Here is a 19,448-nt window from a genome sequence, read left to right as displayed (position 1 = left end):
AGGGAGTAAACCATGGAAAGCTGTGTAGGTATGTATATTTGCGTGTGTGGACGTGTGTATGTACATGTGTATGGGGGGGGGGGGTTGGGCCATTTCTTTCGTCTGTTTCCTTGCGCTACCTCGCAAACGCGGGAGACAGCGACAAAGTATTAAAAAAAAAAAAAAAAAATTATTATTATTATTATTATTATTATTATTATTATTATTATTATAGACAGAGCATTTTGAGGTATGTAACAGAATACAGACAAAGCGAATTTTTGTTTTAATCAAATCTGTTGAGGTTGCAAGTTTTTTTTATACCCTTGGCACAAACTATTTCTGTATTTCTCATTTTGATTTTATTTTTAATATTCTTAATTGCTTGATGTAGATAACCAAAGAAAGATCATGTTTTAGGTCAAATTGGAAGTTTCATCATACATATCCTTGACTAAAGCAGAATCGGAAACACCAAATGCCCAATGATCAAGTGTTAGATATATTTTGAGGTATTAATTCTTCAGAAGTGACTGAGCTCATATGTGATGGAGTTCCCATGAAAACTGCTTCAACATTTCCTCTGAGCACTGCTTTTTGCTGATTGGAAAAAGTTGATGTTCAGAACAGATGCTCCACAGTTGAATATTTTTGGGGATGGATCTTTGATCCTTTTTTTTTTTTGCTCTTTTTAGGATTTATGAAAACACAAAACTTTGATGTTTAGTTGATTGATTTTTTTTTTTGGAGTACCGTACATGAATGTAGAAATACTGAAGTACATATTTTTACTTTACTGAAAAGTTAATTATACTTAACCCTTTACTATGATTATAACATAATGCACTGGTGACTAAAGACTGAGCTTGACTTTGAGGTACAACTGATAGTGTTATATTTGACACATTAATTGATCCATCAGATACAGCCTTAAGATAAACATGATTGTCGTCAGTTACAAGAAAAACCTTTTCTACGAAGAGTATGGACAAATATTTGATAGAATAATCCAACCCAGAAGATAAGCTAATTTTGCATGGGTGAAAAAAATTAGGAAAGAGAAATTGTTCACTTAAGATTCACAGAAACATTCACAAAGGAAATAAATTGTTTAAATGTGAGGAATGAAAAGATTTATTATGAAGGGTGTCCTAATAAGACATTCTGATACATACACATTTGAAAAAAACTTGAATATGAAGAATGTAGGAAAATTTTTGATCATAAAAACAACTGGACAGGCATAAACTTATTCACTCAGGTGAGAGGAAGTTTGAATGTGATTAATGTGAGAAACTGTTTGATCATAAGAGCCACTTTGATACACACAGACTTATTTACACTGGTGAGAAAGATTTTGAATGTTAGGAATGTGGGGAAACTGATCATTCAGAAGAGCAACCTCAACAGCATAATTTTATTCATACGTTTGAAAAAAAGTTTGCATATGCAGATTGTGGAAAAGTATTTACTTGGAAGAGCAATCTAAACATGCATAAGGCTACTCACATGATTTAGACAAAGTTTGAATGGGAGGAATATGTAAAAAAAGATTTACAATGAAGAATAGCTTTAAAATCCATTAACTTATTCACAAAGGTAGAAAGCACCAGGAATGGATGAAGGCAAGCAAGTATGAATATGTACATGTGTATATGTGTATGTATATGTATGTATATGTGCATGTATGGGCATTTATGTATGTATGTATATATATATTTTCTTTTTCTTTCATACTATTCACCATTTCCCGTGTTAGTGAGGTAGCGTTAAGAACAGAGGACTGGGCCTTTAAGGGAATATCCTCACCTGGCTCCCTTCTCTGTTCCTTCTTTTGGAAAATTAAAAAAAAATGAGAGGGGAGGATTTCCAGCCCCTCCGCTTCCTTCCCTTATAGTCGCCTTCTATGACACACAGGGAGTACGTGGGAAGTATTCTTTCTCCCCTATCCCCAGGGAATATATATATATATATATATATATATATATATATATATATATATATATATATATATATATATATATATATATATATATATGAGTCAGTTGTTGTTCACTGATGATACAGCGCTGGTGGCTGATTCATGTGAGAAACTGCAGAAGCTGGTGACTGAGTTTGGTAAAGTGTGTGAAAGAAGAAAGTTAAGAGTAAATGTGAATAAGAGCAAGGTTATTAGGTACAGTAGGGTTGAGGGTCAAGTCAATTGGGAGGTGAGTTTGAATGGAGAAAAACTGGAGGAAGTGAAGTGTTTTAGATATCTGGGAGTGGATCTGGCAGCGGATGGAACCATGGAAGCGGAAGTGGATCATAGGGTGGGGGAGGGGGCGAAAATTCTGGGAGCCTTGAAGAATGTGTGGAAGTCGAGAACATTATCTCAGAAAGCAAAAATGGGTATGTTTGGTTCCAACAATGTTGTATGGTTGCGAGGCGTGGGCTATGGATAGAGTTGTGCGCAGGAGGATGGATGTGCTGGAAATGAGATGTTTGAGGACAATGTGTGGTGTGAGGTGGTTTGATCGAGTAAGTAATGTAAGGGTAAGAGAGATGTGTGGAAATAAAAAGAGCGTGGTTGAGAGAGCAGAAGAGGGTGTTTTGAAATGGTTCGGGCACATGGAGAGAATGAGTGAGGAAAGATTGACCAAGAGAATATATGTGTCAGAGGTGGAGGGAACGAGGAGAAGAGGGAGACCAAATTGGAGGTGGAAAGATGGAGTGAAAAAGATTTTGTGTGATCGGAGCCTGAACATGCAGGAGGGTGAAAGGAGGGCAAGGAATAGAGTGAATTGGAGCGATGTGGTATACCGGGGTTGACGTGCTGTCAGTGGATTGAATCAAGGCATGTGAAGCATCTGGGGTAAACCATGGAAAGTTGTGTAGGTATGTATATTTGCGTGTGTGGACGTATGTATATACATGTGTATGGGGGTGGGTTGGGCCATTTCTTTCGTCTGTTTCCTTGCGCTACCTCGCAAACGCGGGAGACAGCGACAAAGCAAAAAAAAAATATATATATATATATATATATATATATATATATATATATATATGGTTCTCAGTGAATGTAGGTTTGCGGCAGGGGTGTGTGATGTCTCCATGGTTGTTTAATTTGTTTATGGATGGGGTTGTTAGGGAGGTGAATGCAAGAGTTTTGGAAAGAGGGGCAAGTATGAAGTCTGTTGTGGATGAGAGAGCTTGGGAAGTGAGTCAGTTGTTGTTCGCTGATGATACAGCGCTGGTGGCTGATTCATGTGAGAAACTGCAGAAGCTGGTGACTGAGTTTGGTAAAGTGTGTGAAAGAAGAAAGTTAAGAGTAAATGTGAATAAGAGCAAGGTTATTAGGTACAGTAGGGTTGAGGGTCAAGTCAATTGGGAGGTAAGTTTGAATGGAGATAAACTGGAGGAAGTAAAGTGTTTTAGATATCTGGGAGTGGATCTGGCAGCAGATGGAACCATGGAAGCGGAAGTGAATCGTAGGGTGGGGGAGGGGGCGAAAATCCTGGGAGCCTTGAAGAATGTGTGGAAGTCGAGAACATTATCTCGGAAAGCAAAAATGGGTATGTTTGAAGGAATAGTGGTTCCAACAATGTTGTATGGTTGCAAGGCATGGGCTATGGATAGAGTTGTGCGCAGGAGGGTGGATGTGCTAGAAATGAGATGTTTGAGGACAATGTGTGGTGTGAGGTGGTTTGATCGAGTAAGTAATGTAAGGGTAAGAGAGATGTGTGGAAATAAAAAGAGCATGGTTGAGAGAGCAGAAGAGGGTGTTTTGAAATGGTTTGGGCACATGGAGAGAATGAGTGAGGAAAGATTAACCAAGAGGATATATGTGTCGGAGGTGGAGGGAACGAGGAGAAGTGGGAGACCAAATTGGAGGTGGAAAGATGGAGTGAAAAAGATTTTGTGTGATCGGGGCCTGAACATGCAGGAGGGTGAAAGGCGGGCAAGGAATAGAGTGAATTGGATCGATGTGGTATACTGGGGTTGACGTGCTGTCAGTGGATTGAATCAGGGCATGTGAAGCGTCTGGGGTAAACCATGGAAAGTTGTGTGGGGCCTGGATGTGGAAAGGGAGCTGTGGTTTCGGGCATTATTGCATGACAGCTAGAGACTGAGTGTGGACGAATGGGGCCTTTGTTGTCTTTTCCTAGCGCTACCTCACACACATGAGGGGGGGAGGGGGGTGGTATTCCATGTGTGGCGAGGTGGCGATGGGAATGGATAAAGGCTGACAGTGTGAATTGTGTGCGTGGGTATATATGTATTTGTCTGTGTGTGTATATATATGGGTACATTGAGATGTATAGGTATGTATATTTGCGTGTGTGGACGTGTGTGTATATACATGTGTATGGGGGTGGGTTGGGCCATTTCTTTTGTCTGTTTCCTTGTGCTACCTCACAAACGCGGGAGACAGCGACAAAGCAAATAAATAAAATATATATACTTATATACAACACTGCTTCCCCTTTTCAAAGAAAGAAATCATGGTTGCTACAAATTTTAAATAGAACTTAGTTTTACATTTGGCATGGAAGAGAACAGAACATATGAAGAAATTTAACCTCCTAACTGAACAGTTTTAAAATGCCTGTTTACAGTTCAGATAATCAGAGGTTAATTCTATTACATGCTTCTTAACTGTTTGATCTTCTAGGAATATTCCATCCATCAAGTTTTACAGGAGTTTTACTTGTACTCTGAGACATATCACCACTACAGTCAGTTGACACTGTGAGTGGATGCTGGGGAACATCCCTTTGACCTCATCATGTTAACAATTATCCACAACTGTATCACGTTTATCATCATGTGAATGAATGATGTGATCTACATGGACATATTTTACAGAGTTACCACATTTCACTAAATATGTCTTAGATCCACATACTTTATCGATGACGCCTGTTATCCATTCTCCATGTATGGTACATAAGAACATAACAAGTGAGGTCACTGCAAGAGGCCTACTGGCCCATGCTAGGCAGGTCCTGAATCTGTCTACCCTACAACCAACCACCTGAATCCATAAACACATCGAACCTTCATTTACAACTATCTAAAGACCTAGCATCCACTACTGTACTTGGCAACTTGTTTCATAAATCTACTACCCTATTCCTGAACCAATATTTACCCACATCTGACCTGAATCTATTTTTTTCTAATTTAAATCCATTATTCCTTGTCCTATCTGATGGTGACATTCTAAGAACTTTACTCATGTTACCTTTATTAATGCCCTTCACCCACTGAAAAACTTCAATCATATCCCCACTAGCCGTCTTACTCTTAAGTTAATATAAATTCAGTTTTTTTTTTTTAACCTTTCTTCATAAGTGAGGTTTCTAATTCCAGGGATAATTTTTGTCATTTGCCTTTGTACTCTCTCTAAACAATCTATATCATCTCCATAGTATGGAGCCCAAAACTGTACTGCATAATCCAAATGTGGTCTCACCAATGCAAGATAAAGTTGTGATAATAATCTAGGATTTTTATTGCTACAGTCCTATTAATGAACCTAACATCCTGTTTGCCTTATTATACTAATACATTTTTTCCATGGCTTAAGATCCTTGTTCACTAGTGCTCCTAAATCTCTTTCACATTCTGTTTTACCAATAGTAATATTGTCCAGTTTGTAATTAGTGTTCCTGTCTTTACCCACACCAAGTGTTTTACATTTATCTATGTTGAATTCCATTTTCCATGTACCCACCCATTCTGATAATCTATTTAAGTGCCTCTTCAAATTCAGTGAATTTTCATCCAAGTCAATTATGGCCCCTATTTTTGTACCATCAGCAAGTTTACTTAAGTTGCTGGTTATTTCCATATCCAAATCATTAATATATATAACAAACAAGAGCGGCCCATGACTGACCCCTGCAGAACACCACTGGCTACAGTGCCCCCATCAGATGTAACTCCATTGATGCATTCCATCTGTTTTCTGTTAGTGAGCCATGCCCTAATCCAAATAAATACACAACCCCCAATGCCGTGTGCCACTATTTTTCTAAACAGATGCTAATGAGGTGCTCTGACAAAAGCCTTACTTAAGTCTAAGTATATAATGTAATTCTTACCCCGGTCAACAGTTTCAAATACATTATTAAAGGAGAGAAGGTTACTGAGACATGTCTTCTCTTTGTAAACATATGTTGAGATCGCCTAATGAGATCATGATTCTCCAAGTGTTCCTGTATTTTGTCCACTATAATTGATTCAAGAGATTTCCCCACAATAAATGTCAAGTTGATAGGATGATAATTAGAGGCAAAGAATCAATACCTTTTCTTAAAAATGGGAACATCTGCTGTCTTCCATTGCTTAGTAACTGCACCTAACTCCAGAGACTGTTTAAACGATATAAAAGCTGAACACTTACTTCCTTCTTACATTCTTTTAAGACCTTTGCATGAATACCATCTGGCCCAGGATTCTTGTTTACCTTTAATTGTTCTATTTGTTTCAAAATATCAAAGTAATTTCATATTGCATAGCTTCCCACTTTCATCCCCCTGTAAATTTGCTCTGGGACTGGAATGTTTGTATTCTCTTCCTGTGTAAATATTGATATGAAGCGATTGTTTAAAACTTCACACACTTTAATCTTATCAACTAATCTATAAGAATGCGATTTGATACTCTGGCAATCGTAGCATCTTGAATTTCTGAACTCACAATTAAGCTTTCATGTTACCAAGGAATCTCTCATTTTAAATCTGCATGTGTTCCTTGTTTAGTGGCATAGTATTTCCTTCAAGCTACAGTGACTTTACAAAAGTGAAATCAGAGGTGTTCATTAACTTAATCTGTATTTTATTTTATAATTCAGATCTATCACAAACCTGTCTCTTTGAGTTTGGTTCATGAACTGTCCAAAATTACAGTGAATGAATAACTTATCAAAAGCAACTGATTCATCTTCCTCTCTATCTCTTGTGCCAAATTTGTAACTTTCAGCAATCTCAAGTGGAGCAGCAGGATCAAAATGTTGCTTCAGAGTCGTAATAATTTGAATCAGCGCAGAATCTTTGGGGTTTGGCCAGTGCGGGCAAATCTGATTAGGGTAGAATAAACATTAGCTCCAACATGTCAAAAAAAAAATTGCTTTCTTTTTCTATTCAATGGCCTCCTACTTCTTCTTTTTCATCTTCTTCTGAGCATCAGCATCATCATCCATTAATTCATTTGCCAGGGAGTAGATGACTCTTCTCTAGCAATATGATGTGAAGGTCTCCCTGTCTGGATCATCCCCCCCTCCCCACTTGTCCTATGTATCCACTGTCTCCAGCCAGTGTTGCCCTGTTCACTAACAGTTCTCCACATTTAGAATAAAGCTTTGGCGTTCAGTGGTCGATATTTGCCCTTCAAGGACGTCACCAATACCATGTATAGTTCATCCTGGTCGCCAGTGTAACGTCTTACGTAATTTAATGGGAGAAAGGGAAGCCATGCACAAACTCTAGCCCAGGTAGTTTATTTCTCACGTTCTCGTACTCTGAGCCTCATACATTATAATTATACAAGATTAAACATAACTTGGGTAAGAATAACAACTAATAATGTATACATATAAATCATTAGTATATACACATGTATATATAATTCGCTTCCTGAGGAATACAGTTGACTAACTTATTAATAACGAATAAATCTTTTGTAGTTTATTATCATTTTTTAAGTATTTTATTATTAGTTTTGGGTTATGGAGGAGGAGCAGCTGGCTCTTCCTACATCAACTTGTTTACATCAACAGCTGATCAAAACATAAACAATGTCGCAGCTTGGACAGTAGCAGGTTTATTTCGTGTTTAGTTTCGTAGAGGTGCTGATTAATGGCGATTATAAAGAAGGGTAATTAAAATTTGGACGGAGTAAGAGAAGACAACGGTCTTAGGGGGCAATTAAGACAAGAGATAAGCGACCAAAATGCTGTTGTATCACCCAATAGTTTCATCACGGAGGCAATTCACCTGTCACATCAGTGTATGTATACAGCATTATCCTCCTCCTGTTTTTGGAATAGTTTTCAGGAATAATAAGTTAATGACAAAGTATTTTTTTAACATCGTGTTTATATTTAAGCTTAGAGGAGCTAACTTGAATGAGTCGAGGTGTATCGGCTGTCATTACAGCATCAGTAGGGATCCCGCATGTTTAGGATGAGCTAGTGTTATTTCGGTGATAAAACGGCAAAGTTGAAGATTATGGTAAAGTTCAAGTAGAAATACAGAAATAATAAAGGAAAATATACTTATGAACTTCTCATATCACTAATGCTAAGTATAAGGAATTTATGGATAGGTGTTTCATCCTAATCTATGTTATTTCTATGGTGCCCCTAAACTACACAATAGGTGAGTATTGCAAACATATTAACTGTGATGTCTCCAGAAACTTTTTATGAATAGTTAGGTTTAATGTGAATAAAATCAAGGCTTTATTACCGGGAACTTAATCTCTTTTTGTATGATAAATAAAATGATCAGGGAATTGTGGGACTAAGTAGTTTTGAAGCATATGGAACCCTTGTATAGATGAACAAGATGTTTGAACATTTTGCTTAACTTTGCTTGGCAGACTAAATTTACAATATTGTCAGTGTTATTTGAAACTAAATGATTGTTATTGTCTTATATTAACATTTTAAATTTTCCATTGCACATTCTTTACCATATAGTGAACACATGGTCATATCCCAGTGAACTTTTATCACATGATAGTATAGTTGGAATGTTTCAACAATAACATTGAATATCAACATAAATCTTAGCAGTTGGGGGAAGTTAGTGAGGGTTTGATAGGTTCTGTTTGATTCCTATAAATGTTATGCCATGTTTTGTATGAATTAACTCAAATTTTTCCCTGATCATCATTGCCTTTCCCACTATCAAACCTATTTACTTTTGTAGGATGAAGACAACTCCTAGTCATGTTCCACAGTTTTAATTAATTTTTCACAATAAATCATACTAATCTTTAAGAAGTCTTATAAGATTTCACAGTTGATAAGGTAGCAATACTAAGCTGCAAGTTATTCTTATTGCTTAATGCCCATCATATGGGTGGGACATTTATGCATTCGTTATGATGAGGATTTTGACAGTTTGTTTTATGCGAAATAAGCAAGGTCAGATTGATTTCGCATCTGTTAACTTGAGTTAGATTATACTAAGAAGTTATTGAAAGACTCAAGAACCAGGCCTAGTCTTACTTTTTTAGCACAAAAGATTGTTTTAATTGTACAATCATTCTTGATAAAGCTTCATTAATGAATATGGGGTGATCCCTTTTAGAATGTAAACACCTGCTAAGCTAATATTTCTGCAGATAGAAAATACTATAAACACTAGGTTAACAACACTATCAAAGCAAACCCAGTTACTTTTTGTGTAATTTTAGGACTTTTCAGTCATATTTCCTCTTCAAATTTAAGTCATGGAAACCAGCTGAACATTTTTATTCCAGTGCAGGTTCTCGGACTATTTAAATCTTCTCTCATCTCGATGCTTGTAGTATCCTCATTTACCGTACAATCAGACTTAAGCATCTCATGATCAGTTTCTCCCAGTTGGTATATCCAATGTAATATTACAAATAACCATTCTAGTATGTGTGAAGATAAGATTTAGTTTTTTTTTTTTTTTTGCCGCTGTCTCCCGCGTTTGCGAGGTAGCGCAAGGAAACAGACGAAAGAAATGGCCCAACCCACCCCCATACACATGTATATACATATGTCCACACACGCAAGTATACATACCTACACAGCTTTCCATGGTTTACCCCAGACGCTTCACATGCCCTGATTCAATCCACTGACAGCACTTCAACCCCAGTATACCACATCGATCCAATTCACTCTATTCCTTGCCCTCCTTTCACCCTCCTGCATGTTCAGGCCCCGATCACACAAAATCAAAAATTTTTCACTCCATTTTTCCACCTCCAATTTGGTCTCCCACTTCTCCTCGTTCCCTCCACCTCCGACACATATATCCTCTTGGTCAATCTTTCCCCACTCATTCTCTCCATGTTCCCAAACCATTTCAAAACACCCTCTTCTGCTCTCTCAACCATGCTCTTTTTATTCCCACACATCTCTCTTACCTTACGTTACTTACTCGATCAAACCACCTCACACCACACATTGTCCTCAAACATCTCATTTCCAGCACATCAATCCTCCTGCGCACAACTCTATCCATAGCCCATGCCTCACAACCATACAACATTGTTGGAACCACTATTCCTTCAAACATACCCATTTTTGCTTTCCGAGATAATGTTCTCGACTTCCACACATTCTTCAAGGCTCCCAGGATTTTCGCCCCCTCCCCCACCCTATGATCCACTTCTGCTTCCATGGTTCCATCCGCTGCCAGATCCACTCCCAGATATCTAAAACACTTTACTTCCTCCAGTTTTTCTCCATTCAAACTTACCTCCCAATTGACTTGACCCTCAACCCTACTGTACCTAATAACCTTGCTCTTATTCACATTTACTCTTAACTTTCTTCTTTCACACACTTTACAAAACTCAGTCACCAGCTTCTGCAGTTTCTCACATGAATCAGCCACCAGCGCTGTATCATCAGCGAACAACAACTGACTCACTTCCCAAGCTCTCTCATCCCCAACAGACTTCATACTTGCCCCTCTTTCCAAAACTCTTGCATTTACCTCCCTAACAACCCCATCCATAAACAAATTAAACAACCATGGAGACATCACACACCCCTGCCGCAAACCTACATTCACTGAGAACCAATCACTTTCCTCTCTTCCTACACGTACACATGCCTTACATCCTCGATAAAAACTTTTCACTGCTTCTAACAACTTGCCTCCCACACCATATATTCTTAATACCTTCCACAGAGCATCTCTATCAACTCTATCATAAGCCTTCTCCAGATCCATAAATGCTACATACAAATCCATTTGCTTTTCTAAGTATTTCTCACATACATTCTTCAAAGCAAACACCTGGTCCACACATCCTCTACCACTTCTGAAACCACACTGCTCTTCCCCAATCTGATGCTCTGTACATGCCTTCACCCTCTCAATCAATACCCTCCCATATAATTTACCAGGAATACTCAACAAACTTATACCTCTGTAATTTGAGCACTCACTCTTATCCCCTTTGCCTTTAGTTATAATGATGTATTGTTCCCTCTGATCCTAGTATGTCCCTTGATGTGATGGGGTGTGTATTTGCCAAACTATTGAAATGTGCATGTTTAATGTTATCTGCTTTTCCAGATATAGAAATGAGGTCTCTCCTTACAAAGGCCAAGACCAAAGCAGCAGGAACATCAACAAATGTCTGGGTTTCAAGAGCTGGACACATTTTGAAACATTAACTTGTCAGATCAAGAGTGAATTCACAACATTTAATGCTGCTTCAAAATATATTCAGACTTGTTTTTTTTCAGTAAGAGTATATGAATCAAACAAGCTGTTATAGATAACATTTAATGTTTAGTGCTCTTGCCATAAGGATGGAACTTAGATTCTTTTTGAGATGTTATTAATAATCATTCAAAATTATTTTGTAGAAGATAGGAATTAAATATTATCATGAAAAATACTGCACAGAAACTTGAAGTACCAGAAGTACATGTAGCTACAATAATAGAAAGTTAATTACACTTACTTGTTTACTGTAGTATCTTCAACATTCATCATGGTACCATACTTAACTGCAAACTGTAGCATCTTTCACTTGTGATAATGACTTGAGCATTCATTGCAGTATCTCATGACCATTCTCTGCAGTACGTCTTGCATAATATTTTAGTGATTTGCCCATTCATTACGTTATCTTATTTCATAACAGAACCTCATGTAGTGAATAAGTCATTAAGCTTCTCATTGCATTATTTCTTTAAAACATTCAATGCAGTATCTTTCACATGATATGCTAGTGATGTAAGTACTCTGCATTATCTTTTTCATGATGCACTAGTGACTTAACCAGCCTTTGCGGCATCTTGCAAATGACTTGCTTGTGATTGTAGATAAACCTGATTGTAGGGTACAAGAACTCACAGTATTTAGTTTTAATTGACTTGTAAGTATTCTACTCTAGTCAGTATTAAGATGGACGTTATTGAATACAGTCATGAGAAAGGCTTAAAGTGTATGGAGTGTGGAGTAATGTGTTTTAACACAAACCACCTTAAAAAACATCATCTTATTCTCACAAGTGAGAAAAAATTCAGTTGTGAGGAATGTGGGAAACTGTTCAGTCACAAAGGCAATCTTACAAAGCATAAGCTTATTCATACAGGTGAGAAAAAGTTTGAATGTGAAGAATGTGGGAAACTATTTACATTGAAGGGAACTCTTACCAAGCATAAGCTTATTCACACTGGTGAGAAAAATTATGAATGTGAAGAATGCGGAAAAAAGTTCAGTCAGAATGGCCATCTTCGTGTGCATAAGCTTATTCACTCTGGTGAAAAAAAGTTTGAATGTGAGGTATGTGGTAAGTCGTTTGCCATGAAGGGAAGGCTTGACAAGCACAAGCTTATTCACACAGGTGAGAGAAATTTTGAGTGTGAGGAATGTGGCAAAAGGTTCTCCCAAAAGAACCATGTTGATAAGCATAAGCTTACTCACACAGGGGAAAAAAAGTTTGAGTGTAAGGAATGTGGGAAAAAGTTCTCTCAAAAGAGTCATGTTGATGAGCATACACTTACTCATACAGGAGTGAAAAAGTTTGAGTGTGAAGAATGTGGGAGATTATTTGGTTTGAAAGGTCACCTGACAGCACATAAGCTTATTCATACGGATGAGAGAAAATTTGAATGTGAGGAGTGTGGAAGAAGATTCCTCAGAAAGATTTACCTGAAAAGCCATATGAACATTCACACAGGTGAACACAAATTTGAGTGTGAGGAATGTGGAAAATTGTTCACTCGAAAGGAAAGTTTGAAGATGCATGAGGTTATTCACACAGGTGTGAAGTGTTATGTATGTGGGGTGTGTGGAAAAAAATTAATTAGAAAGAGTGACCTGAAAGCTCACATTAGAGTTCATACTGGTGAGAAAAACTTCAAGTGTGAGGAATGTGGGAGAATGTTTGCACAGAAGAGCCACCTTAATGTACATAAGGTTATCCATACTGGTGAGAAAAAGTTTGAATGTGAGGAATGTGGGAAACAGCTTACTCAGAAAGCTAATCTTAAGAAGCACAAGCTTCTTCACACAGGTGAAAAGCAATTTGAATGTGAAGTGTGTGGAAAAAGATTCATTAGGAGGGATTACTTGAAAAGTCATCTTATTACTCATATAGGTCAGTAAAAGCTTGAGCATGAAGTGTGGGAGATTGCTTTCTTGGAAGGGCAGCCTTCATACTTATGAAGTCTTGGAATATGTTGAAAAGTATTGAAGAATATTCACTCTGATGTGCAGTCTCCATATACATAAATGTACGCCTCAAGGTAGGAAAGAATTATAGAGACTAGCAGGAACTATTGACCCAAAAGATCAACTTTATCGCTCATACTACTCTTCATGCAAGTGAAAAAAGATTGAGGAATGAATAGACTGACTTTTTAGGAAGCGTAGGTTTACACCTCACTATGACATTTACTCAAGTAAGATGTGTATGAATGAAGAATGTTGACTATTCACATGAAGGAAGTATAAGAAAATCTTCTTTTGGTATATCTTGATGCTTGAAAAAGGTTGACAGTAAAAATATCTGTTCAATGCACTTGAAAGAGGCTTCATGGTAAATATTCATATCAGCATACATTTTGCAAAAATAATTCAGAATGCTTGAAATCGAATCTGAGTATCTCCTTCCCAACCTCGAGGTTACACTTGATGACGTAAAAAATCATCTCTTACATATTAGAAGAGAACTACATGAAAAATTAGAGAGGAGGAGAGAATAATTTCTGTAATGAAAGAATGTTGTGGAATAGATGACAGGGCAAGAAGCAGCAGTTGCTTTGCTCTATGTCTCAAAATTTGTAAGGCCCACACCTTCTGGAAATATTCATAGCAACCTCAGGGAAGAACTGCCTCAACTGGACTATAGTCCATATGAATCCACTAAGATAGATGTTTTCAACTGTTTATATGCCAAGTACCCTTTAACAGTCACTAGAATGTCTTGCATATGCGTTGGGTTTAACAGTGACTTTTCAACTGGCGTTTAACAAAACAGTGGAAGTATATTAAAGTGGGTCTTCCATTATTATATTGCAATTTTTTGCAAGCAGTAATGTGAAAACATATTTTATAGCACTTTTACTGTGAGTGCAGTTTTGTTACATACACCCTACTTCAATTGATTATGAATGGGTAGGTATTGAAGGATGATTTTACTTCAAAACCTTAAATCGGTGTTTTATCACATCTTAATTCATTTCCAGAGTTGAAGGTTAAAATATTTTGATTACACAAGAGATTTTTGTGGACATTGCAAGTTGAACTGTATCGCTTTTCTTTTCATGTATACTAAAAGCCTAAGAATTCCAGAATAACTGGTTACATCCAATTAAATTTTCATCCGATTTGTTATGTGTGAAGTAGATAACAGAATGCAGTTCAATCTGTTACTTAATTTTTAATTTGCTGTGGATCATTTTTAATGTTTCATATTGATTTAGCAATTAAACAAGATTGGTTCCAAATAGAAATGTGAAAATGCAAAACAGTGACATTGAATTTGTCTAAGAGAACAAACTGCTAAAGTAGAGAACTTAAGCAGGTTTAAGTCTGCTTCAGAGATGTGATTTGCATTGTGCTCTTGACAGAAAGCAAAGTATGGTAAAGGAAGGAATGAGAAAACAGTATCAGTCACTGAGGTGCCTCTGTTATAAATCATACATATGTCTTGAGAGAAATAGACAAAAGAATCTGAATAGTGTTTAGATTATCACACTCATAAGAGAGGCAACTCTGCTGCTGAATAAGAACTTTAACAGGTTTGTTGAAACCATCTCAGAGAGTGGCTGTTTGCCAGAGTTACAGATTAAATTAGTACGAGGAGTTGTATTAGGGGAGAATCCAGAAAACTAACTTTTATACAAAAAAGGTTGAAACAACAGGAGGAATGTATGTGTAAAATTGAAAATGAATAATTGAGGATATTTATGGTAACATAAAAATAGTCGAAGCTTTGAAGGTGTGTACAATCTCATGAATATGCTATGATGTGGTATTTTTTACCTTTTGCTTAAAATGCAGAGAACTAAATCAGGATATCTCCATAGCATTAGGAAACCATACCTACATTACTGTATCCTCTTATTAGGAAATACTTTTTGTTATAGTGGCTTGAACAACTTAATAGGGAAGATTAGTAAGAAAATTATAATTGGTAAGATAAATTATTTTCAACTGATTTGCCAGACATCATTCGCACCTCTTTTTATGGATAAGTTAAAAAAGGAAAAAGAGTATAATACTAAGACTTATCATTCAAATCCTATAAAGAATATCAGGTGAATAAGGGATAATTCATTTCATCAATCGAAGCTGTATGTGTTATATACTTTATTGTAAGCCAAGCCTTCCGCTTGAATTTCACACATTACATGTCCATACATTTATAAGTTAATCCTTTCATAGTTTATCCCTTGGCCTGATTTCCTCAGCTGTTATTTCTGATGTATTATTGACATCAAATGCAATGAAGGTCCATTTAAATGTTTTTTTGAGAGGGTTGTTTGTATGCTGAGTATATTGAGCTGTCTTTATGTACTAATGTTATATTTGTGACCTTGTTTCTTGTGTTGTATTGACTGTGCAGTATATCATCAAACCATGCCGTCAGTAGTACTGCTGTGTGTCTTCATATTTGAATGTGTAAATATTTGAACATTCTATCTCTACTTTTCATGCTGTATTTATCAATAAGTAGTTCACATTGTTTGTATCTTGAAAAATATTCCTCCTTCATTTTGGAAATCATATCATGTCCATTAAATTAATTTTAGATTAGCTGATTTATATGCATGAATAGTATTTATTGATAATTTTTGATGATGTACTTATTTGAATTCACTGTAAGCTTTAATTTCAAATCAATGCAACTTTTCATGACTTCATTTGCCTTTGTAGACTTTTATGCAGTGAAGTTAGGCATGTTTTATGTGAAATTGTGTGAAATATTGTTGACATTCACAAATAAATCAGTAGCTAAGAACTGTTGCTATAACCTGTGGAAGTAATGCTTTCTTAAAGTATTTCCATTTTTAGTGATTTTTGAAGATGGCTTCAGTCATATATAAAGTCTTTCTTAATTTTTCTTTTTTGTTAGATTTCTAAAAACAAACAAATGTTATGATAAATTGCATATATATATAGTTTAGAAATGTAGAGTTTAAGAGATTTAAATATTATATGCATACACTTTTCTAAAATGTAGTTATATGTTTATTTGTAAATTTTGCTACAATTTGGTCCATATCGTAGCATACAAAAAGATTTTGATATCCAGAGAAAAATCCATAACAAGATATGCTTCAGTAGTCCATCACTTCCCTGCCACTGATAGTAGTGTAGTATTGAAACTGCAGTAAACCAGCAAGAAGGGTCCACATTAAACTATATGTCATGCACCTGGTCTTCCACCCTCTCAAGAGTGAATATGATAAGGCTACAAACCACTGAAAATAGAATAGTCAGAACAATCACTGAATGATTAGTAACCACAGGAACTTAGCACCTACACAATGAAACAAGGATCCTCCCAGTCCACTCCAATCTGAACAATCTTGCACTCAGTACTGTACAGCAGCACTTGTCCCTTCCCACTCAAACCACTCTAAAGGACCACAACCCCTGAGTAGAAATAGAAAGTTAACTCCTGCCTCACACTTCAGCAATCTCTTTCCACCAAGCCCCTTCCCCCAACTCAATAATTATAACACTGACAAACCACATATATGAAAGTAACTCAACAAGCAGTAAATAATCTGGCAATTCATTTTTAAACTTCACCCATCCCAACCATACATATACCGATCAGATGCCGCACTTCCTCGATAAACCTGAGACACCTTCTCTCTCTCTCTCTCTCTCTCTCTCTCTCTCGTTAATATATTAAGGTAGGCTCTAAGGGAAAAGCCACAGGGTTGGGAGATGATCAGAGGTATTTTGAAATTACAAATCGCATATTATATAACTTGATATACAAAAGTCGTGTGGTATGGCATTAACGGATCCCTTTTGGTAATTTTCGTGCCCAGTTATTGCATTTCACATCTTTCATAGTGCATCACGCCAGTGACGTTATGAACTTAACCCCCTTCCTCTTCTCCTGCGAGCTCCCTTAGCGCTCCCGGTGGCATCAACCTCAACTACAAGAGCCAATGACCTTCAAACTCTTCCCAACACACATACATTTTTTAAAGCAGTAGCAATTTCCAGCATTTGTTGGAGCTAACGCAATTAGTTTATGTACTGACGCTAAATAACCTGTTTGTTGTTTGATGCTAACGACCAGTTTCATACCATAACCTAACAAGTTACCAATATATGTTTGGACCGTTCAGACTTTATTTAATTACTATTATTCTCCTTAGAATTCTATGTGAGAAGAATTATTTTTATTACTACTACTAGGTAATAAAACTATACAATTTCTTCAATATTTTTCATTCTCTGAATTGTGTAGTTTACTTTCCAATTGAATATGAATTTCCCTAAAGCCCGAGTTTCTTACAAGAACACTGAGCAATAATGTGATAACTACTGTTAAGGAGAAGAAGTTGACAGGCTTGATTTTCGTACATAATAACGGGATAAATTTGTTCTTGAATAACGTATTTTGATTATATTTTGATAATAGAAAATTATATTTGAGATATTTTTTATGTATTGTTTATTTATTAATGAAGTAACAATGCATAGATGTGATTTTGTTGTTTTTCATATGAAAAGGGAAGGTTGGTTCCTGAGTTGTGTTTACCTGAACAGCTGACCTAACATAAACAAACCAGACGCTCACACCAGAAGTAGAGAATTGACTGAAATATACCAAAATTCTATGTATCCTCATAGGGATTGCATGGCTGCTTGCTGTGTCGTGTGTTTGTTGATATTCGACATCACATTGATGGAGCATATTCATTAATTTGATAGGTCTACGTTGAAAACAGTACTGTACATTAAGATGATTCATGAATGTTTGCGAGGTTAGGTAAGGCTACCATAGGTTCTTTTCATTTTTTACTTATGCATTATTTATTCTGTTGATTAACTCTTTAGCAAGGTAATTAGGTTCAGTGGGGTTGAAGGACAAGTTAATTGGGATGTAAGTTTAAATGAAGAAAGATTAGAGGAAGTCGAGTTTTTTTTTAGATATCTGGGAGTGCACTTAGCAGCGGATGGAACCATGGAAGCAGAAGTGTGTCACAGGGTGGATGAGGGGATGAAGGTTCTGGGAGCGTTGAAGAATGTGTGGAAGGCGAGAACGTTATCTCGGAGAGCAAAAATGGGTATATTTGAAAGAATAGTGGTTCCAACAATGTTATATTTTTGCGAGGCATGGACTAGAGATAGGGTTGTGGAGAGGAGGGTGGATGTGTTGGAAATGAGATGTTTGAGGACAATGTGTGGTGTGAGGTGGTTTGATCAAGTAAGTAATGAAACGGTAAGAAAAATGTGTGGAAATAAAAAGTGTGTGGTTGAGAGAGCAGAAGAGGGTGTATTGAAATCATTTAGACACATGGAGAGAATGAGTGAGGAAAGAATGATAAAAAGGTTTTATGTGTCAGAGGTCGAGGGAACAAGGAGAAGCAGGAGATCTAATTGGAGGTGGAAGGATGGAGTGAAGATTTTGAGCGATCGAGCCCAAACATACAGGAGGGTGAGAGGCATGCAAGGAATAGAGTGAATTGGAATGATGTGGTATACTGGGGTCGCTGTACTGTCAATGGACTGAACCAGGGCATGTGAAGCATCTTGGGTAAACCTTGGAAAGATCTGTAGGGCCTGGATGTGGATAGGGAGCTGTGGTTTCCGTGCATTACACATGTCAGCTAGAGACTGGGTGTGAACGAATGTGGCCTTTTTGTCTGTTTTCCAAGGTGCTACCTCGCTGAAGCAGGGGTTAGTGATGCTGTTTCCTGTGGGGTGGGGTAGCGCCAGGAATGGATGAAGGCAAGCAAGCAGGAATATGTACTTGTGCATATATGTATATGTCTGTGTGTGTGCATGCATATGTGCGTATGTGGGTGTTTATGTTTATATGTGTATATGAATGGTTGAACCATTCTTCGTCTGTTTCCTGGTGCTACCTAGCTGGCTCGGGAAACAGCAACTATGTATAATAGAATAAATAGATATGATGTAGAAACTCACAAATACATGTATGTGTGTGTGTGTGTGTGTGTGTGGTTGCTGGAGTGATGAGGATGTATATTATTTGACAGGTGAAGATTGTATATGGTTCGGAAAATATATGGTGATGTGGTGACAATAACT

General features: G+C 36.9%; 2 protein-coding genes across 2 annotated transcripts in view; both read left to right on the top strand.

Moving 5' to 3' along the window:
* Nucleotides 1-13,948, top strand: part of LOC139764885 (uncharacterized) — a 36,694-nt gene extending 22,746 nt beyond the window's left edge. Inside the window, exon 2 of the mRNA XM_071691937.1 lies at nucleotides 11,259-13,948. Coding sequence (XP_071548038.1) covers nucleotides 12,099-13,304 — 1,206 coding nt within the window. The 5' untranslated portion in view covers nucleotides 11,259-12,098 and the 3' untranslated portion in view covers nucleotides 13,305-13,948. The remainder of the gene's footprint in view (nucleotides 1-11,258) is intronic.
* Nucleotides 13,949-14,102: 154 nt separating this feature from the next.
* LOC139764887 (uncharacterized) overlaps nucleotides 14,103-19,448 on the top strand; it is a 34,699-nt gene continuing 29,353 nt past the window's right edge. Inside the window, exon 1 of the mRNA XM_071691939.1 lies at nucleotides 14,103-18,162. The gene's annotated coding sequence lies outside the window, so the exon portion shown is untranslated. The remainder of the gene's footprint in view (nucleotides 18,163-19,448) is intronic.

Source organism: Panulirus ornatus, chromosome 51 (assembly GCF_036320965.1).
Source record: "Panulirus ornatus isolate Po-2019 chromosome 51, ASM3632096v1, whole genome shotgun sequence".
NCBI lineage: Eukaryota > Metazoa > Arthropoda > Malacostraca > Decapoda > Palinuridae > Panulirus > Panulirus ornatus.
Note: the sequence above shows the minus strand (reverse complement) of the source record. Positions and strands in the feature narration are given on the sequence as shown.